This window comes from Schistocerca serialis, chromosome 8 (assembly GCF_023864345.2).
Source record: "Schistocerca serialis cubense isolate TAMUIC-IGC-003099 chromosome 8, iqSchSeri2.2, whole genome shotgun sequence".
NCBI classification, from domain to species: domain Eukaryota; kingdom Metazoa; phylum Arthropoda; class Insecta; order Orthoptera; family Acrididae; genus Schistocerca; species Schistocerca serialis.
This window is the reverse complement of record NC_064645.1, coordinates 481,983,117-482,007,696: the sequence shown is the minus strand read 5'-3', so window position 1 is coordinate 482,007,696 and position 24,580 is coordinate 481,983,117. Positions and strand designations below refer to the sequence as shown.

At 43.1% G+C, this 24,580-nt stretch overlaps 1 protein-coding gene across 1 annotated transcript in view; it reads right to left on the bottom strand.

Annotated features, from left to right (window-relative positions):
* Positions 1-24,094, bottom strand: part of LOC126416444 (RNA-binding protein 42-like) — a 351,434-nt gene extending 327,340 nt beyond the window's left edge. The window contains exon 1 of the mRNA XM_050084170.1: positions 23,912-24,094. Within this exon, the coding sequence (XP_049940127.1) occupies positions 23,912-23,964 (53 nt within the window). The 5' untranslated portion in view covers positions 23,965-24,094. The remainder of the gene's footprint in view (positions 1-23,911) is intronic.
* Between the last annotated feature and the right edge of the window lie 486 nt (positions 24,095-24,580).

Below are 24,580 nucleotides of genomic sequence, written 5' to 3'. Positions count from 1 at the left end.
AGCTGCCCAAGATTGCAGTGTCACGCCGACATATGCTTTGGGGCTGGCAGTGGTGAAGATGAAGGGGGAAGAAGGAGAAAGGAAAGAAATGGGAAAGAAATCATGATATCAGCTGCATCGGAGCTTCACACAAAATCAGCAGTGATGAGTGAAAATGTGCATCGGATCGGAATTCAATCCCAGGATCTCTTGCTTACCATGCCGTTGTGTTAACCACTGCGCCATCCAGACACGGTGTTTATCACAAATATGCGGACTATCTCAACACGCTCTGTGGACGACTCACATTCCCATTGTTGCAATAATTCGTATTGATACTACAACTAAGTCTACTGCAACGTCTTTGCAGCAGCAGCAGGTACCTCCTCGTGATGTTCTCGGTTATCGGACATTCATGGTCACTATGTCTTAAGTTCGTGGTGTTGGAGAAACGTTGATAATTTTTTTTATTGATAAACCATTGTGTGTTAGGACCCGTAGGTCTTGTAAACTTCCTCATGACGAAAATATTTGTGTCTTTATTTGTGGTAGAGGTGTTGATATGAAATGTAAAATTGTTGGCAATATGACTGTATATAATAGTATGTAATAAAGTGTGGTACATCCTCTGAACGCTAGGCATAGAGCCGTATCCTTTATTTTAATAAATCACATGACAGCAAAAAAGAAACCTGTTGGGTCAGTATGAATACCCCTCCCAAACATCCCATACTCTAATATCTTGACCACCTGCCAGCCCAGTCCGCGTCGCGCCTAGCGTTCCTCAGCGCAACGGCGGGATAAGCGCACCGCTGCTTCTCGAAATTTTTCTAAGTCCGCGACCTTGGATGACGTGTCAGCTATAAATAGCGCGTTTCCGGTAGCTGGCGCTTAGTCGGCAGCATGCCTCGTCGGTCATAATAAGATAAATCTGAAAACCATCTTTAATATACAAAAACAAACTGTTAGAATAATTACCATCAGTCCAAGGCCAACACCCTCCAAACAATTATTTCAACTGCTTGATATTCTACTCTTGCCATGCCTCTACTTACAAAAAAGTATAATTAATATAAAAAGGTACTGGAAGTTCAAAACTAACTCCAATCTTCACTCTTACAATACAAGTATGTGCAATGACATCCATATAAAAATGGAAAACACGGTTTTAGCACAAAAACAAACCAACATTTAGAGTACTAGATACTACAAAAAAACTCCCAAAACAGATAAAAGAAATAAAAAAGGCCTTGTTTAAGAAAGCAGGATTCAAATTTTTAATAACAAATTGCTATCACGGCATCAATGAACAGTTGTAATAAACTTGTAGCCAATAACTATATTCGTTTTCAATATGTCAATAGTGTTTTTGATCAATACTTGCCATAATGTGAATGGGAGGCTACAGAACTCCAACTTTATTTGTACATATATGTTAACTATGTACAGCATTCAAAATACCTTTTTGTAAATAAGATTTTTACGTGAAAATGTCAACTAATTATTCCATATAAAATACCTATTTCATACATTTTTGTAATTAATCAGAGATGTATAAGCAATTCTGCAGGCTACTGCCACTAATATCAAAAACATTTCTGCAGAATGGCAAGAAATTTTCCAGTGTTGGCAAGGAAATGTCCCATATGGAACAAGTTAAGGTAGATGTTCAACAGGGATCTATACTGGGTCCTTTCTTAATCCTAATCATGATTAATGACCTACCATCATGATTTAAATTCAGTACAGTACTGCATACAGATGTTACAACTTTCCTTCACAGTATTAATAATTTCAGAAGTCTTAAAACTTGTGCTGTAAAGACAATTTCTCAAGCAACCTACTGCTTTAAAGCAGATGGATTCTTGCTGAGTAAAAACAAAAATCAATAGATGGGTTTTAGTCTTAAAAAAACAGCTCCAGTAAGATGATCAAAATCGTGTTAAGTATTTTGGGGTATACTTAGATGAAAATTTCCCTCAGGATCAAGACGTCAAATATATCACATAGTGAATATACTACAGGGAAACATTCCATGTGGGAAAAATATATCTAAAAACAAAGATGATGTAACTTACCAAACGAAAGCGTTGGTATGTTGATAGACACACAAACAAACACAAACACACACACAAAATTCAAGCTTTCGCAACCCACGGTTGCTTCATCAGGAAAGAGGGAAGGAGAGGGAAAGACGAAAGGATGTGGGTTTTAAGGGAGAGGGTAAGGAGTCATTCCAATCCCAGGAGCGGAAAGACTTACCTTAGGGGGAAAAAGGACAGGTATACACTCGCGCACACATACACATATCCATCCGCACATATACAGACACAAGCAGACTCACATAGTGAGTTGGTTATTCATTTTTTAAGGTGGCTTACGGAGTGTGAAGCAGGAATAAACTGACCAACAACTCCAACCAATTGCCAGTAAACTAGCCTCCCATGCCAAAGACACCAACCTCTTCCATCACCGACTCTCCACCATCCCCACCCCTTTAAGCTCCTGAATCCCTACTCGCACTGTTGGCGCCACCTCCCTACACACTACACTAACATCCCTCCTGCCCATGGTCTTACTGCTACTGAACACTTCCTTTCCCAATGTCCTTAAGACTCCAAACCCACTACCTCTTGCCTCATATACCTTACTAATTTTATCCTACTACTACTACTCCTTTGAAAAGGAAGTATACAAACAAATCTGCAGCACAGTCATGGGCACCCACATAGCACAGCACAGTCATGGTCACCCACATAGCACCTTCCTATGCAAACCTGGTTATGGGCCATCCAGAGAAGACTTTACTAGCCTCCCAAAATGCCAAATCCCTGATCTGGTTCAGGTTCACTGATGATATCATCATGATATGGACTCAGGGCTAAGACACCCTATCTTCATTCTTTCACAACCTCAACACCTTCTCTCACTTCCACTTCACATGGTCCTCCTCAAACCCAGCATCCCACCTTCCTAGAAGTTGACCACCTCCTCTCTGATGGCTCCATCCTCACCTCTGTTTACACTGAACCCATCGACTACCAACAGTAGCTGCATTTCGACACCTTTAGTCTCATTCACACCAAAAAATCCCTGCCATATAGTGTAGCCACTCGGGGACAGCATATCTGCAGTAACAAGAGCTCCCTCACTCAGTACGCTGGCGGGCTCATGAAGGGCTTCATAGACAGGCACTATCCCCCAGACCTAGCCCACAAACAGATCTCATGTGCCGTTTCCTCTCACATCCGCAATCCTCACGAAACCCCGAAAAACCAGCCACAAAGGAGTGCCCCCTTCGTCACCCAATAACCCCAGACTTTAACAAGAGAACCAAACCTTTCGCCATGGCTTTAATTACCTAACATCGTGCTCTGAAATGAGGGACATCTCACCCGAGGTCCTTCCCATCCCTCCTAACGTGGTGTTCCATCGCCCATCCAACCTACACAACATTCTAGTCTATCCCTATACTGCTACCAATCATCAACACCGTGCCACAAGAATCATATCCCTGTGGAAGACCCTGGTGCAAGACCTGCCCAAACCACCCATCAAGCACTTTCTATTCCAGTCCTGTCACAGGTTTAACCTACCCCGTCAGGTTGATTTTAATGGCAGCTTCGTTACTCGAGCCATCTGGATCCTCCCCTCCATCATCAGCTTTTCTGAACAGTGCAGGTCAGGGTTATCCTTACAACATGTTCTCTGTACTCATAATTATTCCAGCCTCAACCTATGGTAACGTACTGTTCCCACACTGTCCATCCAACAATTTCCACCACCTTTGCCCTATCATCTGCTCCTCATTCTTGTTTCTCACCCTCTTCGTTTGCCTCTCTCTACCAAAGCACCTGCCCATCTTTCCCCACTTCTCTCCTTTTTCACTCCTTTTTTCCCCAGCTCCCTGCCTCACAACCTATTAATGCTGCGCCTGATGGCGTTCTACTCCCTGCATACTCCATCAGATCACGTTCGTCTCACCCCCCACCCGCACACTAGTATCCCTTTCCTTTCCCCACCCCCTCCAGATTGCTGTTTGTGTCTCACATAATAGATGCATTCTGGCCCAAGCTGCTGGCCAGTGATGGTGATTTGAGGTGAGGGGTGCTCAACACCATGGTCATCAGTGTCCTGACGAAATGTCAGCATGCCAACCTCATGGGTGGGGACAAAGGCTGTTCCCACTTGCGGAGCATTTTATAATGTATTAAAGTCTGCCTTCCTTCCCTACGATTTAGGGATGAGGCCTGACAGTTCACAAAATTTCTCCACTCTTGTAACACTGGAATCAGTATCAGTGAGGATGGTGGGCAGACGAACATTGAGATTGGGGGTTGCCCTTACATCAATACATAGGACATATGTTGCCAAAATATGCTGAACTGAAAGTGGCACACCAAAAACTTCACAGAGTGGAGGATCCTCCTGCCACAGGAGGAAGCCATATGTTGAAGGACTATGTCCGATGTGCACTCTGGTAAGCAGAACCTCCTTCCAGCGGTGAGGCTGACAAAGTCTGCCATGTCTGTGTAGTTGATCTGAGCGACCACAGTTTATTTTCTGTCAGAAAATGAGATGATGGCATGCAACGGGGTGGGAACTGACGGACAGCACCATCCTGACATGCTTCCTTGGTGACTTTGGCAGTGATGTCATTTCCCTGTATCCCGATGCGGGCAGGTACCCAGCAAAAGATCACCTCCTTGTCACGGTGTTGGAGCCCCTGTAAGGAGTCATGGATGAGCTGAACCAGCTGGTCTCGTGGATACATTTCGTGAAGTGCTTGTAGCGCACTAAGCAAGTCGGAACAGACAAGAAACCTCTTACAGTGATCCCTGTGAATCCTCTCCAGTGTCATCAGAATGCCATATAATTCCGCATCATAATTTGTAATTTGTTCTGGAAAATGTACTTTAAAAAGAGGACACTCTCTTTCCAGAATCCATTTGTATAAACAACAATAAAACTGTGACATATGATTAAAATGGACAGAAACATAATCTGGAATACAAGTTTTGTAGCATGTCAAGCTTAAAATCACTTTGGGCCTCTGAAGACACCAAGGTGGCAATGCGTTCCATCTCTGGATGTGTATTTGGATGTCTTATAGATCCAGAGCCTTGAGATTGTCTTTAGCACTTATCCCAAATGGCTTCATCGCATGGGGCCAATTCCTGAACAGTCATTCAAAGGTGGGTTGGACCACTGCACTAAATGCCAATGACTGAGGTGATGCTGATATTTTCAGTGTCTGTCTGTCAATCCAAAAGCATACGTTACCGAATCCATAGCAGTGGTTCACCAGCCTCTGCACACAAACTTGGAACTGGGATAGTCTGAAAGGCACCAGTCGATATCCAAATGCCCTCATGGTGGACAACGTCTAACATCTTGAGCTAGGAAGTATGGCCTGATGCATAGATCATGCTGCCATATCTAAATGTGATCGAACAAATGCCCTATAAAACTGCTGGAAGCGGAACCTGTCAGCTACCCATGTATTTCTGCCAAGACATTTCAAAATATTCAGTGACTGGAAGCCATTTGGCTTTGGCTCTGTCAGGTGTGGGAGTCAAGTTAATTTTACGTCAAATAATAAACCCAAAAAGCACACAGATCCTTGAAAATGTAAAATATCGTCCTCCATTGTGAACACTGATTGGTTAAAACTTCGACAAGCACGGTTCAACCTAACCATGTTATCAGCTCTGGTGAGAACAGAAAAACAGTTATCCTGGCCCAGATTTCCAGCCTCCTAATGGTCAACTGTAGCTGCCTCGTCGACGTCGCTGTCAGATCAGAGGAAGAGCAGAAGATTGTAAAGTCATTCACAAACAGGCATTTGACAGGCCTCCTGACAGCAGAGGAAATGCCCAGGCATTTGACAGGCATCCTGACAGCAGAGGAAATGCCACTGATAGCAAAGGCACACAATGTGAGACTGAGAACACTGTCTTGGGGGGACCCCATTCTCTTGAACATACCAGTCAGACGAGGCATTGCCAACGCAATAACAAAACTGCCGGTCCTCGAGAAAGGATTGAGGATTGGATAAGAAGTGGCAGGCATCCACGTAGTTCTCATTCATGAAGTTGGTGATGGATGTTGTACCTTAAAGTAGCGTAGCAATTTTTTCAAGGTCCAAAAACAAACAAACCAAATGGTTTTGGCATAAGGAGGACTCCTGTTTCGCCATCTCCAGTAGAATTAAGTTGTCAAGGGTGGAATGGTAGCATCTGCAACTGCACGGGGAGTGGCTCAGGTGACCTTGGGATTCAAGCAGCCAGACAAGGTGGCAGTTGACCATGCGTTCTAGAGTCTTATCCACACAACTGGTAAAGGCTACACTCCGATAACTGTCAGGGGTGCTCCAGTCCTTGCCTGGTTTCCAGAATTGAATTAATATTGCCTCCTTTCAAGTAGTGGGATACTGTCTATCAAACCAGATCTGATTGAAACAAGGGAGGAGCACAGATGACGAAGCATGGCATAATGGATTTCATTAAGCCATGGAGCAGCATCTCTGGCTGCAGACAAAGCTTGATCCAGGACTTCCTCATTATGTGAGAAGAAACTGAGCTTCCTCATCTCCACAGTTGTACGGAAAATCTGAAAAGCAGGAGTTTGTCTGGATGATATAGTGACAGTAAAAAAGTGTTCAGCTGAAGCCTGAGCCATGTCTTCTAGTGTGTCCACCAAGACCCCATTACTTGACAAGGCCATAAGGAGAGATGTACTGCCCTTACATGAAATCCGCCTTCTTGAGTACCAAACTTGTGCAGTAGAAGTGGACCGATTAATGAAAGTCGTGAATTCCTTCCAGGAAGCCCTCTTCTGTTCTTATATCATTCAGCTCGCATGTGCTCACACAGATCTGAAGGCATGAAGGTTTTCTGTAATTGGACTGTGTTTGAAGTTCTGCAGAGCTGTTTATCTGGCCCTCATTGCCAACTGACAGTCATCATTTCACCAAGGTACAGGCTGTCATCTGAGATGGTTAATAGACAGGGGGATGGACACTGCAGCAGTCAATGGCTGAAAAAGACTCTGTAGTTGTGGAAAAGTGTGTCACCTGACCTGCATTCAGAAGGTAGATATTCTCAGAATGGATGAGTCACTCAATCATCCGACCCCTGGGGCAAGTGGTAGCCACGCTCCACAGAACATTGTGTGCATTTAAGTCTCCCACAAGGAGGAATGGGTGTGAAGGTGTCCAGAAGAGTTCTATCAGTGCATCTGCATCCAAAGCATCTTTAGGTGGAGGATACAAAGAACACAATGTGATGTTAAAGGTTCCAAAGCATCTTTAGGTGGAGGATACAAAGAACACAATGTGATGTTAAAGGTTGCTGCAACTTTCATGGCAATTGCTTGTATGATTGTGGTAAGAGGGACAGGAGAAGAGTGGCACTTGTCATCAATGAAAACAGCCACTCCACCTTTAGCCCTGTCTCCAGTAATAACGTCCATCCTGTACGGTGATACCACGTAATGCACGAGTGCCGGTGACTTTGCGATGAGTTTCTAGTAAGCTGATGTAGAACAGTTTCTCCTGGACCAGGAATTGTAATTCTTCCAAATGTGAGCGATATCCATTTAAATTCCACTGCAACACAGAAGTCTCTGTAGGAGCCATTATTGGAGATGGTTGTTCTTTTCTTTCTCCCTCAGAGGCGGTGATTTACAAGGGAGGTCAGGGGGGATGTTAGCCAGTTCCCAGCTCTCCGGTTCCTCCAATTGAAAGTCCATATCCTCAAGAACATAGTCCCCATCAGAGAGGGAGCGAGCTTCCCAATCTGAAGGTTTAACTACCACTTTCTCCGACTTCGAACTACTTTTTGAAGGCTGTTTTTCTTTACTTCTCGTAGGAGTTGGTTGCTTACATTGAGAGGACTGCTTCTGATGGTGAGCTGTGGTATGTGGCTTAGGGGTAAGCCCACTGCTGACAATTTCTGAATGACTTCTGTTTCAAGTGTAGTGTTTCCCCCACAGGTACACTGGTAAGTGCATGTGCTCATACTTGAATCTGTGGTCAGAGTTTGTGTGGAGGCATCAGACTTGGCAGTTGGCATCTTAAGGGCTGATGCAAAAGAGGTAGCAAAAACCAGGAGTTGCATAGCTTTGAAAGTTTTTTTAGCTTCACCATAGGGTATGTCTCTCTTCACTTTCCACTCCTGAATTTTCCTTTCCTTGTTGTAAACTTCACACTTTCTGCTCCACGCTGAGTGATTCCTGGAGTAGTTTACACATTTTGACAGAAGTCTACAAGACCACCCGATTCGTGAACTGAGCCTGCACAGTTGCCACAAGTAGCCCTCCCACTACATCCCAGAGTGGTATGGCCAAATCTCTGACATCTGAAGCATCACATTGGATTAAGAACAAACTAGTGAACCATAAGACAGATATAGTCTGCAAGAATATGTTCAGGTAATTCTGGAGTTTAGTGAATAATGTCACAGATTTTTCTAATTATAGTATTTGAGACTTGTAGCATCGCATTTTAGTAGCTGAACAGTGTAAATTCGCATAGTCGTCAGTCATCTGTCTGTTTTGAACAGCTTGTGAGAAAAAGAGAGGAAAAAAATTGTTAGGGATGGATAGGGACTGAGCCTGTTGCGTACAGATTCAGGGGGAATTGGCCACCGTCCGTAAACAGCTGGAAGCTGCGTTGGCCGTAGTCAACAGGCTCCAGGCTGTTGCCCTGGACCGCGGTAACATTGGGATACCCGAGGTGAGCACTTTGGTACCTACAGAACCTGTAGCATCGCCTGGGATCTCTTGATGCCACTGTGCCCTCAGATTCAGATGTCCCTGACGGTCGACACTTGCCTGACGATGATTGGCGAACCGTGGCGGGGTCACAAATCCCTGGGCGGAAGCCGAAAGTTTGTGCTGGCCGCAAGGCTGTACTCTTATGCCCCCATAACAGGTTTGAGGTACTACACACTGCTGAAAGTACTTCTGAGCCAGCAATGGCGGCCTCATCTGTTGCGGCAGTGGCTGGTCTTCCTGAGAGGTCCAGATAAGCACAGAGGGTGGGATTGCTTGTCATTGGGAGCTCCAATGTTAGGCAGGTGATGGAGCCCCTTAGGGATATGGCAGCTAAGGATGGGAAGAAAGTCAATGTGCACTCTGCGTGCATTCAGGGGCGGAGTCATCCAAGATGTGGAAAGGGTACTTCCGGATGCCATGAAGGGTACAGGGTGCAGCCAACTGCAGGTGGTGGCTCATGTCAGCTCTAATGACATGTGTCGCTATGGATCGGAAGAGATTCTCTCTCATTTCCGGCAGTTACTTCAGTTTGTGAAGACTGCCAATCTTACTAGCGAGATGAAGACAGTGCTCACCATCTGCAGCATCGTTGACAGGACCAATTGTGGGCTTTCGGTACAGAGCCGAGTGGAGGGTCTGAATCAGAGGCTCAGACGGTTCTGCGACCGTGTAGGCTGCAGATTCCTCAACTTGAGTGATAGGGTGGTGGGGTTTTGGGTTCCATTAAATAGGTCAGGTGTCCACTACACATAGGAGGCAGCTACACGGGTAGCAGGGGCTGTGTGGCATGGGCTGAGCGGTTTTTTAGGTTAGACAGTCTCAGAAAAGATCAAAAAGGGCTCCAGTCTCAAAGAGTACAGGGCAAAGAAACAACAAGAATTGACCAAGCAATAGTCGGTATTGTAGTCGTAAATTGTCGTAGCTGTGTTGGAAAAGTACCAGAGCTTCAAGTGCTGATAAAAAGCACTGAAGCTGAAATCATTATAGGAGCTGGCTAAAGCCGGAGATAAATTCTGCCGAAATTTTTACAGAGGCGCAAACTGTGTTTAGAAAGGATAGATTAAATAAAGTAGGTGGTGGTGTGTTTGTGTCTGTTGGTAGTAATTTATCTTGTAGTGAAGTTGAAATAGATAGTTCCTGCGAGTTACTATGGGTAGAGGTTATACTCAACAGCCATACCAAACCAATAATTGGCTCCTTCTACCGACCCCCCCGACTCAGAGGATATAATAGCTGAACGGTTCAAAGAAAACTTGAAGTACCCCATGCAAACAGTTATAACTAGTGGAGACTTCGATCTAACCTCGCTTTGTTGGAGAAAATACATGTTCAAAGCCGGTGGTAGATAGAAAACATCTTCCGAAATTGTACTAAATGCTTTCTCTGAGAATTACTTTGAACAATTAGTTCATGACAAATTGTAAATGGTTGCAAAAACACACTTGACCTCTTAGCCACAAATAATCCTGATCTGATAGAGAGCATCATGACGGATACAGGGATTAGTGAACACAAGGGCATTGTAGCGAGGCTCAAAACCATATCAACCAAAACCACTAAAAATAAACGCAAAAGATACCTATTTAAAACAGCAGATAAAAATTCGCTTGATGGCTTCCTAAGAGAGAATCTCCATTCCTTCCAAGCTAATTATGTAAGTGTAGATCAGATGTGGCTCAAATTCAAAGATACAGTATCGACAGCAACAGATAAATTCATACCACAGCAAGGTAAGTTAATAAGAGACGGGACTGATCACATTCTGACTGAAAATCTGGTCAAAAAGATCTATTGCTGCTTTGTAACCGACTCACTCACGGATGCTCAAAAACATTGCAAAATGGAACACTGCACAGACATGAAACAATCAGCCGATGGGGACCCAGATTTCTTGTCATACATCGCAACCAGTGATGAAACATGGTGTTTTCAGTATGAGCCACTTACAAAGCACCAGAGCTCGAAATGGAGAGGTCCACAATCTCTGAAACCGAAAAAAGTGTGAATGCAGAAAAGTTGTGTCAAGGCACTGGTTACAGCTTTCTTTGATTCCAAAAGAATTATCCATAAAGAATCCACTCCAGAAGCTCAAATGGTGAATGCACATTATTACCTAACTACAACCAAGGAACATGGTGTTTGTGGCACAACAATGTTCTGGCACACAAAAGCAAGATTGTACGCCATTTCTTGGCTCAGAAAGATATTGTTGCATTTGACCACCCCCCTTATTTACCAGATTTGGCTCCGTGCGACTACTTGCTATTTCCCAAACTGAAAATGGTGCTGAAAGAATGGTGTTTCAAAACAATTTACGATATCCAAGAAGGCTACGGCAACTATCCTGAAGGTAACTCCAATTGTAGAGCATCATAATTGTTTTGAACAATTTTTCCAACATTTCCAGTTGTGTATTGACTTACAAGGAGATTGCATTTTACTTCACATCAGTCCCCTTTTCAGTGGGACGGACTGTGTACATGTTAGCACAACATACTTTTAATTTTTCCAAAGCGCAATATCATTTGGTATTATTTTATGGGGAAACACTAATCGTGTGCATGACAGTTTAATATTGCAGTAGAAAGCCAACAGGGTAATTACCAGTTCTTTGTATATGGCACACTGTAAACAACAAGTCTGTCTGTGTGGCCATCACCTGAAGCAAGCAGAGAAATATTTGTTCTGTAAGTAAAAACGGTCTTTTCTCGCTACAACGTATTTTATTTCTTCCATATGTGTTTTGCCTTTTACTTTCAGATCCCACTGACAATGGCTTAAAATAAATGGCGAAAACGCATCTGGAAGAAATAAAAGGTAGTTTTTATTTACTAAATGAACAACACTGTTAACATTTACTATGTGAACAAAAAGATCATGACAGTAATAAATTTACATACCTCAATATTATGTTAATATTGTAGAAAAGCTCTAGTAGAATGTAATTACTTTGGAATTAAAGGGGACCACTCACCAAAAAACAGGCGCATTGTGTTGTGGATAGTCACTGCCCCCCCCCCCCCCACACACACAAACAAACATGGTGCCAGCTGGATGAACAGTGCCAGAGCTGCATTTTGGTGAGTGAACTGGTTGTGGAGGTGATGAGGTTGGGTGGATACGGGAGTGGGGGGAGGAGGGGAGAGGGAGAGAGGCAAAAAAAGGGAGACATATTGGGGTGGGTGGCTAGCAGCTCAAGGGAGGCAGCCATTTTGCCAGCTAGGATTGGATTGGATTGCGTGGGGGAAGAGACCAAACAGCGATGTCATCGGTCTCATCAGATTAGGGAAGGATGGGGGAGGAAGTCGGCCGTGCCCTTTCAAAGGAACCATCCCAGCATTTGCCTGGAGCGATTTATGGAAATCACGGAAAACCTAAATCAGGATGGCCGGACGCAGGTTTGCCAGCTAGGAATGTAGGACAGAGGGATGGCAAGTACAGGAACCAGGTTCACAATTGGAGCAGGTATGGAGTGGCACATACTGAATGTGACATGGGGACATGAACTGGGAAGGGGTGGCAGGACAGAGAAAGGAGAAGCTGTTGGGGAGAGCATGTGGTGACAGTGGGTTACTGGAGATTGAGCCCAGGATGCTTACGGGAGAGAAGATGCGTTGCAAGGATAACTCCCATCTGCGTAGTTCAAAGAAGCTGGTGGTGGAGGGAAAGATCCAGATGGCCTGGGTTTTGAAGCAATCATTCAAACTGAGCATGCTGCACTCTGCTGTGTGTTGTGCCACCACATGGTCAACTTTGTTCTTGGCAACAGTTTGGCGGTAACCATTCATTGTGGTGGACAGATGGTTGCTAATCATATTGATATAAAAAGCTGTACAGTGTTTGCAGCAGAGTGGGAATTATCTAGCCTGCTTTCACATTTGGTCTGGCTCTAATGGTATAGGATAAGCCTGTGACAGGATTGGAGTAGGTGGAGCTGGTTGGGTGGTTCGGGCAGGTCTTGCACATTGGTCTGCCACAGGAATGTGATATTTGTGGCAAGGAGTTGGGGCTGGGAGTGGCAAGGGATGAACTAGGATGTTGTGGAGGTTGGGTAGGTGACAGAATACCACTTTAGGAAGCATGGGATGGATCTTGGGTAAAATGTACCTCATTTCAGGACACAATGAGAGATAATCAAAGCCTTGACAATGGATATGGTTCAGTTGTTTCAGTCCAGGGTGATTCTGGGTGACAAGAAGGACACTCCCTTGTAGGTGATTCTTACGAGTGGTGGGAGGACTGGGAACTTGTGGGGATATGCCTTTGCAAATCTGTTTGTGGATGAGGTTTGCAAGGTAGTGCCCGTCTGTGAATGCCTTCATAAGAATTCAGCATACTGGACAAGGAAGTTCTCATCACTGTAGATACATTGTCCGCTGGTGGCTGGGCTGTACAGGAGGGATTTTTTGGTGTGGAAGGGGTGTCAGCTGTGGTGCACTTAACGTGGACAGAGGTGTGGATGGAGCCATCAGAGAGGAGGAGATCAATTTCTAAGAAGGTGGCATGCTGGGTGGAGAAGGACCAGGTGAATTGGATGGGAGAGAAGGTGGTGGTGTGAAGGAATATGGATACTATGTTTTATGCCTGCCTTCCTTTAAGTCCCTTCCTAAGAATGTTAATCTTTTCGCAGAAGGAAGGACATCAATACACAACCTGAAAACAGATCCTGACCTAGTAATCCTCCCTACAGACAAAGGCTCCACCACTATTATGATGAGATGCACTGACTACCTCACAGGAGGCCTCCAGCAGCTTCCCGACTCCTCCTCCTAAAACCTCTGCCATAGTAGTCCCATACCAGAAGTCTATCTGCCTCCTCACCCCAACAACGATCCACACACACACAGCTTCTACACGATTCCCAAAATGCACAAACATAAAAAATCAGGACACTCCATCGTAGCTGGCTATTGTGCTCCTACTGAAAGAATTTCTGCTCATTTTGATGAACACCTCGAACCAATTGCCTGAAATCCAGCCTCCCACATCAAAGATACTAATTCCTTCACCAACTCTCCACTATCTCTACCCCTTTACCTCCTGGATCCCGATTTGTCACTGTCAATGGGACTTACCTATACACCAACATCCCTCATGTGAATGACCTTGCCATTCTCACACACTACTTATCCCAACATCTTCAGACACCAAACCCACCACCTCATTCCTTATACGTTTTACCAACTACATCCTGACTCACAAAACATTTCCTTTGAAGGTAATATATACAAACAAATCCACAGCACAGCCACAGGTGCCTGCATGGCAGCTACCTATGTCAATTTCTTTATGAGCCATCTAGAGGAAACCTTCCTAGCCTCCCTAAACTCACAACCCCTGGTCTGGTTACGGTTCATTGACACATCCATGATCTGGACTCAGGTCTGAGACTGCCTGTCTGCATTCCTTCACAACATCAACACCTTCTCTCCTATCTGCTTCACCTGGTCATCCTCCACCCAATACACTACCTTCCTGGACACTAACCTCCACCTCTTTGATGAGTTCATCTACACCTCTGTCCACATTAAACCCTCTAACCACCAACAGTACCTACATTTTGACAGTTGACATCACTTCCACACCAAAAATTTCCCAATACAGCCTATCCACCTGTGGACAATGTATCTACAGTGATAAGAATTCCCATGCCCAGAATGCTGAAAGTCTCACACCCCCAATCCTCTCACCACCCACGAGAATCAGCTACAAAGTAGGGCCCCCCCCTTGTCCCCCAGTACCACTGTGGACTGGAACAACTGAACCATATCCTTTGTCAGGACTTTACCTCTCAACATACCCTGAAATGAGGGACATCCTATCCAAGATCCTTTCCATCCCTCCTGAAGTGATATTGCATCACCCACCCAACCACATAACACTCTAGTCCGTCCCTATGACACCCCCACTCCTAATTCCTTGCCCTGGGAGTTTAGGGAGGCTAGGAAGGTTTCCTCTAGATGGCTCATAAAGAAATTGGCATAGGTAGGTGCAGACCAAGGTGCAAGACCTACCCAACCCACCAACTCGGCATCTTCTACTCCAGTCCTGGCACAGGCGTATCCTACCGCATCAGACGCTGTATCACCAGTGAAAGTGGCCATGTCGTATATCAACTCTGCTGCAACACTGCACAGCTATGATTACCAACCAGCCAGCCACCAGGATGAATGGCCACCATCGAACTGTTACCACAAACAACGCTGACTACGTGATGACAATACAAGCAGCAGAGCACAATGCAAAATTTAAATGGCAACTTCACCACCCATGCCATCTGGATCCTTCCCTCCACCCAGCTTCTACAAATTAGGCGGAGTTACCTTTACAACACATCCTCTACTCCTATAACCGTCCTGGCCTCGATCTCGGGCAACCCACTGTCCCCATGCCCTCCAACTGACTGTTGCCCTTTCCTCCGTCCTGTCACCCCCTCCCAGTTCACGTCACCGTGTGACGCTCCACACTGGCTCCGATCGTGTCACGTGCCTCGTCCGTATACCTGCCGTCACTCCCTCACACATTCCTAGCCGGCAAACTACCTGCCTCCTTCCGAGCTAATAGCTGACCACCACATTCCCTCTCTCTGGCTCCCGTCTCCCCCCCCCCCCAACTCATCCCACCTGATACTACCCTACCCCAACCCAGTCCACCTGTGGAAATGCAGCACTGGCACTGGTTGTCCAGTTGGCACCATATAGGGGCACAGGCTTGTGTGTATGTATGCATGTGATGTTTCTGTGTGTATTTTACACTTTACTCTGGCTGTACATTAAGGACTTTGTGTCTGTGTGGGGGAGGGTGGGGGTTCAGAGGTGCTTCTGCTTTTCGGTGAGTGGTCTCCTTTGATCCAAAAGTATTATTTATATAAAGAAGTTACTGCAAGCAAAATGCAGAGTGAACAGGTGCATTGTTGCTACATAGGAATCAGTAGATGCATTTGTACAGTCTATACTACATACTGTCAAAATGTGTGAACTAAAGCATTCGATACCACTAATCGGCTTTTGAGCTGCTCTTTCATTTTACATGAACTGTGAAATACACATGCAGTTTATGTTTATTTTGAACTGAGAGTAAAAAATTAATGTTATGATGTGTATTTTCGTTGTGGGATGTATGCATCCTTTCTTTTATCTCTATGGTACGTTCCACTGGTCCTTATACCGTATATAATCTGTGGTATAAGACTTGATTTACTAGTCTGTTATTTTGGTTCATGACTTGCTGTGTTACTTTTAGCAACATGGAATCAAAATTAATATACAACAGTTAAATGTTGTTGAGTGAGATGGCAGATGATGAACAAACTATCAAATTTTTGCAAATGGTAGGCGTCATTTGGGAGTATCGTAAATATCGTGTATAAGACAGTAACATGAGACTGACAAAGCTGTCATGTCAATGTTCTTCCAGTGGCTACAAGTGAAGGTGTGGTGGTCCATCAGGAGTAGAACACAGCTTAACAAGTTTAGATTCAGTCTTCATGTTACAGTTATGTTGAAATACTATTTTTTTATCAGTCCTATGTTTAAACTGATTGGTGAGTTGTGTTAATTTATTACTGTTCACCATTTTTGCTTTGGTTAGCTGGTTTGGGGTGAAAGGATCCAAACTGCAAGGTCATCATTCCCTTCATCTGTTCAGAGACAAAGCAGGAGTACGTGTCAAAGGAGGGAAGTGAAAGGAAAATCCTCGAAAGCCTAAGTGTAACTAACACAAAAAATAGAGATAAAGCCCAGAAAAAAGACAGCACAGACAAGTCATAAAATAAAACTTCCTGGCAGATTAAAACTGTATGCCGGACCGAGACTCGAACTCGGGACATTTGCCTTTCGCAGGCAAGTGCTCTACCAACTGAGCTACCCAAGCACGACTCACGCCCCGTCCTCACAGCTTTACTTTTGCCAGTACCTCGTCTCCTACCTTCCAACTTTACAGAAGCTCTCCTGCAAACCTTGCAAAAATAGCACTCCTGAAAGAAAGGATATTGCGGAGACATGGCTTAGCCACAGACTGGGGGATGTTTCCAGAACGAGATTTTCACTCTGCAGCGGAGTGTGCGCTGATATGAAATTTCCTGGCAGATTAAAACTGTGTTCAGGACCGAGACTCGAACTCGGGACCTTTGCCTTTTGTGGGAAAGTGCTCTACCAACTGAGCTACCCAAGCACGACTCTCACCCTGTCCTCACAGCTTTACTTCTGCCAGTACCTCGTCTCCTCGGTGCCCCACTGCAGACTCCTAACGAAGGTACGAGCATATGGGATTGGCTCCCAAATATGTGAGTGGCTTGAAGACTTCTTAAGTAATAGAACCCAGTACGTTGTCCTTGATGGTGAGTGTTCATCGGAGGTGAGGGTATCATCTGGAGTGCCACAGGGAAGTGTGGTAGGTCCGCTGTTGTTTTCTATCTACATAAATGATCTTTTGGATAGGGTGGATAGCAATGTGCGGCTGTTTGCTGGTGATGCTATGGTGTACGAGAAGGTGTCATCGTTTATTGACTGTAGAAGGATACAAGATGACTTGTGAAAGATTTGTGATTGGTGTAAAGAATGGCAGCTAACTCTAAATATATATAAATGTAAATTAATGCAGATGAATAGGAAAAAGAATCCCGTAATGTTTGAATACTCAATTAGTAGTGTAGTGCTTGACACAGTCACATCGATTAAATTTTTGGGCGTAACATTGCAGAGTGATATGAAGTGGGGCAAGCAAGTAATGGCAGTTGTGGGGAAGGCGGATGGTCGTCTTCGGTTCTTTGGTAGAATTTTGGGAAGATGTGGTTCATCTGTAAAGGAGACAGCTTATAAAACACTAATACACCCTATTCTTGAGTACTGCTCGAGCATTTGGGATCCCTAACAGGTCAGATTGAGGGAGGGCATAGAAGCAATTCAGAGGCGGGCTACTAGATTTGTTACTGGTAGGTTTGATCATCACGCGAGTGTTACGGAAATGCTTTAGGAACTCAGATGGGAGTCTCTGGAGGAAAGGAGGCGTCCTTTTCGTGAATCGCTACTGAGGAAATTTAGAGAACCAGCATTTGTGGCTGACTGCATTACAATTTTACTGCCGCCAACTTATATTTCGCGGAAAGACCAGAAAGATAAGATAAGAGAGATTAGGCATATAGGCAGTCATTTTTCCCTCGTTCTGTTTGGGAGTGGAACAGGGAGAGAAGATGCTAGTTGTGGTACGAGGTACCCTCCGCCACACACCGTATGGTGGATTGCGGAGTATGTATGTAGATTAGACCTCAGAGACCTCGCTCTTGTAATGCAGTAAGGATGTGATGAAGGCATGTCATGTCATAAGCCTTCTGTAGGTTGAAAAAGACAAGTGATGAGGTGCTGACAATGTGTGGAGGTGGGTGAGCAAAGGCCGACCGGATGGTGGACTCCTGGTGAACCAAATTATTAGCAGTGGAGCAGCCTTTGTGAAACCTGCCCCGAGATGCAGCTAAAAGACCCCAAGACTCAAGGAGCCAACACAGCCGCTTGCTCACCATGCATTCAAGCAACTTACAGAGAATGTTGGTAAAGCTGATTGGGCAATAACTGTCCATCTCGAGGAGGTTCTTTCCCGGTTTCAGTACTCATTCCAGATCTACTTAAAGAGGGCAAGGACTTGGTGCTGGCAATCCATTGAGAGATGTTTCAGCCTTTGGTTGTGGATGTGGTCTGGCCCTGGGGCCCTATCCAGACAACGGATTAGGGCAATGGAGAGTTCCAATTCACTGAATGGAGACAGCTTATAAATCACTAATACGCCCTATTCTTGAGTACTGCTCGAGCATTTGGGATCCCTAACAGGTCAGATTGAGGGAGGGCATAGAAGCAATTCAGAGGCGGGCTACTAGATTTGTTACTGGTAGGTTTGATCATCACGCGAGTGTTACGGAAATGCTTCAGGAACTCAGATGGGAGTGCTCCAGGTAGCAGGTAGTAAAAGATAAATGTATTTGCTTCTCCCACCGTTTTATGAGCCGAAAGGTGGGGGTGGCAGTTCTCAGACCACCAGTTTTGCTTTATTTTTTGTGGTATCTATGCTTCTTAGCCTTGACCACTCATTCTGGGAATCTGATGTCTAGTAAATTTGATTCTTTCTTTTGCTGAAGTTGTTCTTGTTGTGCAAGTTTTGGCCTTTATGTATTGCATCTGTATTTTAAGTTGAGCTATCCAAGTCAACTGATGATGACAATAATTTCTTTCGCTAGTGTTCGCGATTTTTTGCTATGTGTGTTTCGTTTTGGCTTCAGGCTTTTTTAGTGCAATCTGCTTCAGAATTTTTGTGCTGGTCTTGGCTAAGTGGAGCTATTTAGAAAGCACTGCTCATGCAAAATTCAGCTTGCCCTTTTGTCATATGACATCCAGCAAACCATGGATGAAGGGCAACAGGATCAATATTCCTATATTTCTGGAAAGTGTTTGACAGGGTTCCCCACTGCAGACTGAACAAAGGTCCAAGTGCACAGATTACGTTTCCAGATACTCAAGAAATTCAAAGACTTCTTGAGTAATAGAACCCAGTATGTTGTTCTCAACAGGGAGTTTTCACTGGAGACAAGGGTATCATCTGGAGTACTTCAGAGAAAGGTGATAGGATCGCCCTTATTCTGTATGTACATAAATGATCTGATGAAGAAGGGGAGCAGCAATCTGCTGCGATGTTCAGGATAGTGTTGTCATTGAGTGACTGTAAAAGGATGCAAGATGACTTGCACAGAATTTCCAGCTGGCCTGATGAATGGCAGCTTTCTCTAAAAGTAGAAAAATAGTGAATCCAGATGAGTAGGACCCAATCCCTTAATGTTTAAATCCAGCATTAGCAGTGTGCTGCTTGACACAATGACGTCGATTAAATATCCAAGCAATATGACACGGAACAAGCCTGTAAAGATGGTAGCAGGGATGGTGAATGGCCTACTTTGAATTACAGGCAGAATTTTAGGGAAGTGTAGCTCATCTATAATGGAGATCACATACAGAACACTAATGTGGCCCATTCTTGAGTACTGTTCAAGTGTTTGAGACTTCCACCAGACCAGATTCACAGAAGATATCGAAGCAATTCACAAGCATGATGCTATATTTGTTACTGGTAGGTTTGGTCAACACACAACTATTAAAAGGAACCTTTGGGAACTCGAATGGTAATCCCTAGACCGAAGCCAGCTTTTTTCCCCCCCCTCCACAAAACGCTAATGAGAAAATTTACAGAATCAGCATATGAAGTTGACTGCAGAACAACTCCACTACTGCCAATGTACATTTTGTCTGAGGACCACAAAGATAACAGCAATTAGAGCTTGTACAAGGCCATACCGGTAAAAGTTCTTTCTCTTTTATAAATGTAACAAGAAATGAACTTACTATAGTCAACCAGTGTAAATTTTCACCAGTCAGGCTATCTTTATACTACTTACTATTTTTGCTTCCTATGACTGGTGTTCCACCTACTGGCACTATTTTGTTCTAAGAGCAAATTTTATTAGCTCTGTTAGTTGTAGACCAATATCTACATCTACATACATACTCCACAAGCCTCCATTTGGTGCATGGCATAGGCCACATTGTACCACTACTAAAGTCGATCAAGATAACTTTTACTATTCAAGGTGCCTTTGCACCACTTTTTGTTTCAAATGATTGGTATTCCACCTACTGGCATTATCTCGGTCTACAAATAAATTTTATTACCTTCATTACTTCTCAAACAAAATAATGCCAGTAGCTGGAACACCAAAAATTTAAAATAAAAATAGTAAGTGATACAAAGATACGATGACTGGTAAAAAGTTGCCTTGATTGGTTGTAGTAGTGGTCCAATGTGCCCTCTGCTATGCTCCATATTGTGGCTTGCGGAGTGTGTATATAGAGGTAGATATTGGTCAGCTAATTTTGTCATTACTAAATACAGTTTGTTTGCTCTAATTGTGTTTTTTTCAAACTTTTGTTTATTGTATGTCTGTCATTGCACTTTGTATATTTAACTGTTATTTTCGCTTTTGGTGACATTAAATTGTAGTTTGTCCCTGCCCAAAATCATCATTTTCCCACAGTAATCCTATTAGCTTCAGTATATGTGTGACTAAGATTTTGTATTTGATGTGGCATAGGAATGCTTAATGATATTGGTCAACAATTTGAAATCACTTTTGTGTTGGCGTCTTGGGGCTTGATATATCACTATGGATGATATTTAGCCACCGAAATTGATCAATTAACTATCATGAATTCACGGGGCACAAATTATTTAGAGATCTTTTATAAACTATGCAACATTTACATAACAGCATTCAAACAAACACAACGGGTTAGGTGTTCACTCATTCTACATTAAAAAGGAACTTATCAGCTGTAATGCGCAATTTTGTACACCACTGTCATGGTCCAATGACAACAAAATAACAAGAAATTTTATTGTTATTGTGGTTCTACATCTTGCAGGCATCTATTTAAACAATTGCCAATATTAACCACAACCTTGGAGTAGATTTAGTCACTTGCGAAATTTGTTGTCAGTTAGGGCTTATCCATTGCAGTTTGATGGTAACAAAGATATTCAGCAATACAATACTAGATGAAAAAAAATTATCTGGAGATCCCTAGATAGCGAAACACTTAGGAACAGAAAAGAGTGCAACATGCCTTCGATAATCTTCCCAGAGAAATAAAATGTCTAACAGACAGGAGAAGTCTTTTCAAATGTACATTAAATGGATTAATTGAAATGTTCGACAGCTCTCCGCTAACTGACAACCAAGCAATCAAATACCCACCTAATGCAGACTTTGGACTACACTACAGATCAGTGAACCATTACATTTAACATTTCATACACACATTCATTGGCTCTGCCGACTCACAAAAAAAATGTTACCTTCCAACCTAATGTTAACTGCGGACTGCACTACACATCTGTCTCTCAGCACAATCTTCATTCAAAGAGCTTATACAGACGCAAAAGAATTATTGCCAGTGTTCTGCTCCCTCTCTATATTGAGTATATATGACACCAATATACGTGCACCAAACTGACATATCTATTACTAATAGTGTATCTCTACTGACATCATCCATGATAAAAATAAAGAATGAAATTAAATAGCCTATGTAATAATTTACCACAAGAAATAATTTAATTCAGAAAATGAAACACAAAGTTTATATTATGTTTAAAACTTTACTATGGGAACGACGTTTTCTATTAAAGAATGGTTGGTGGTGTAAAAATTTTAAGCATTTTCTAACACTTTGTTGTTAAAATATGTAATGACATACTTCATCATAGTCTCTAATACTCTGTTATGATATTTACTTGCCCCTGTAGTTCACTACACTACAATCTGCCAAAATGCTTAAGCTCTGATAAAACTTATAGTTACTCTGTCTCGACGAATGGAAAAATTGGTAGAAGCCGACCTCGGGGAAGATCAGTTTGGATTCCGTAGAAATGTTGGAACACATGAGGCAATACTGATCCTACGACTTATCTTAGAAGCTAGATTAAGGAAAGGCAAACCTACGTTTTTAGCATTTGTAGACTTAGAGAAAGCTTTTGACAATGTTGACTGGAATACTCTCTTCCAAATTCTGAAGGTGGCAGGGGTAAAATACAGGGAGCAAAAGGCTATTTACAATTTGTACAGAAACCAGATGGCAGTTATAAGAGTCAAGGGGCATGAAAGGGAAGCAGTGGTTGGGAAGGGAGTGAGGCAGGGTTGCAGCCTCTCCCCGATGTTATTCAATCTGTATATTGAACAAGCAGTAAAGGAAACAAAAGAAAAATTTGGAGTAGGTATTAAAATCCAGGGAGAAGAAATAAAAACTTTGAGTTCGCCGATGACATTGTAATTCTGTCAGAGACAGCAAAGGACTTGGAAGAGCAGTTGAACGGAATGGACAGTGTCTTGAAAGGAGGATGTAAGATGAACATCAACAAAAGCAAAACGAGGATAATAGAATGTAGTCGAATTAAGTCGGGTGATGCTGAGGGAATTAGATTAGGAAATGAGACACTTAATGTAGCAAAGGAGTTTTGCTATTTGGGGAGCAAAAGAACTGATGATGGCGCAGTAGAGAGGATATAAAATGTAGACTGGCAATGGCAAGGAAAGCGTTTCTGAAGAAGAGAAATTTGTTAACATCGAGTATTGATTTAAGTGTCAGGAGGTTGTTTCTGAAAGTGTTTGTATGGAGTGTAGCCATGTATGGAAGTGAAACAGGGACAATAAATAGTTTGGACAAGAAGAGAATAGAAGCTTTCGAAATGTGGTGCTACAGAAGAATGTTGAAGATTAGGTGGGTAGATCACGTAACTAATGAGGAGGTATTGAATAGGATTGGGGAGAAGACAAGTTTGTGGCACAACTTGACTACAAGAAGGGATCGGTTGGTAGGACATGTCCTGAGGCATCAAGGGATCACAAATTTAGCATGGGAGGGCAGTGTGGAGGGTAAAAATCGTAGAGGGAGACCAAGAGATGAATACACTAAGCAGATTCAGAAGGATGGAGGTTGCAGCAGGTACTGGGAGATGAAGGAGCTTGCACAGGATAGATTAGCATGGAGAGCTGCATCAAACCAGTCTCAGGACTGAAGACCACAACAACAACAACAACAACTCTGTCTCAGAGTACATTAACACAGTCCATAAAAATACTTTATACAATTGTATCTTACGGCCGCTAAAATTAAACGAACACTTAACTACACTGTTATTTCACTTTAGTGTAAACAGAATGAGGCGATTTTATCCGAGTGGTTTGATGTGCTACGATGAAGCTTGAATGATGTTTGCAAATAACATATTCGTGGTCCGGTCAAAAAATGAGAAAAAAATTTTTCATTAAAATATTTTTTTTCTCTCGATATATTAAAAAGTTTTTTATCGGGGATGAAAATAAATAACATCTTCGAGATCAACATAGTCTAACTGATCAAAAAGTGAGCAGAAATATTTTCGAAAATTTTGTCCCCCCTAAATTAGATAAGTGCCAAATTAAAGTGTTTACCCATCGTTACTTCATTACATAGATATAGCCAATATTATATGACTACAAAATTTGTGGGGGGCATGTTCCAAGGAACAAATAAAATTAAATGAAAGAAATACAAACAAACTTAACACTGCTTTAAATTACCTGTTCATTTCATCCTCCATCATCCGCAGTTTTTCGTCGTTCATTCCCGCCATGATTTAGTTAGAACTTGAATAGAAACTACTTAAATCTCCTTCATTAAACTCCTTCCGTACACCGCCTTCAAACGTATACCAACAACTTCCCTGTGTACTGTGTAGGACAACAAACACAAAGATATCATAACAATCAGACAGACAGACGACGCGAAAGAAATTCGTAGAAGATAAAAATCAGAGATATGGCCAAAGTTGATCACTACCCATGCAGCAGTTATGCATTACTAAGGGTTCACACACCAACAAAAGTATCACCACAGCTAGTAGCATACTGAAGTCGCGTTGTAGTTGCATATGTGAACTCCCAGTTCTTAGTGGCGCAACATAAGAGACGCAACTTTTGTCATGCCACAAAAGTTCAGGTTGGTTGTACAGTGGTGCGCCACTTTCCTACAATTCCTGCTGCCTGGTGGCAATATTGCGAAATACGAGCATTCTGTCGCAGTTATCGTGCAAGTAACTGCTGCTATACTCCATTCAATTTGTGTGTATTTTTATTTTATTTCTGAAAAGTATGATAATAATGGTCGGCAGGTAGGCAGGTACACTTTAGCAGCTTCTAGAACTACAAGAACAGTAATTTACGTTTGACTGATTGTTGCAGTGTGTGTGT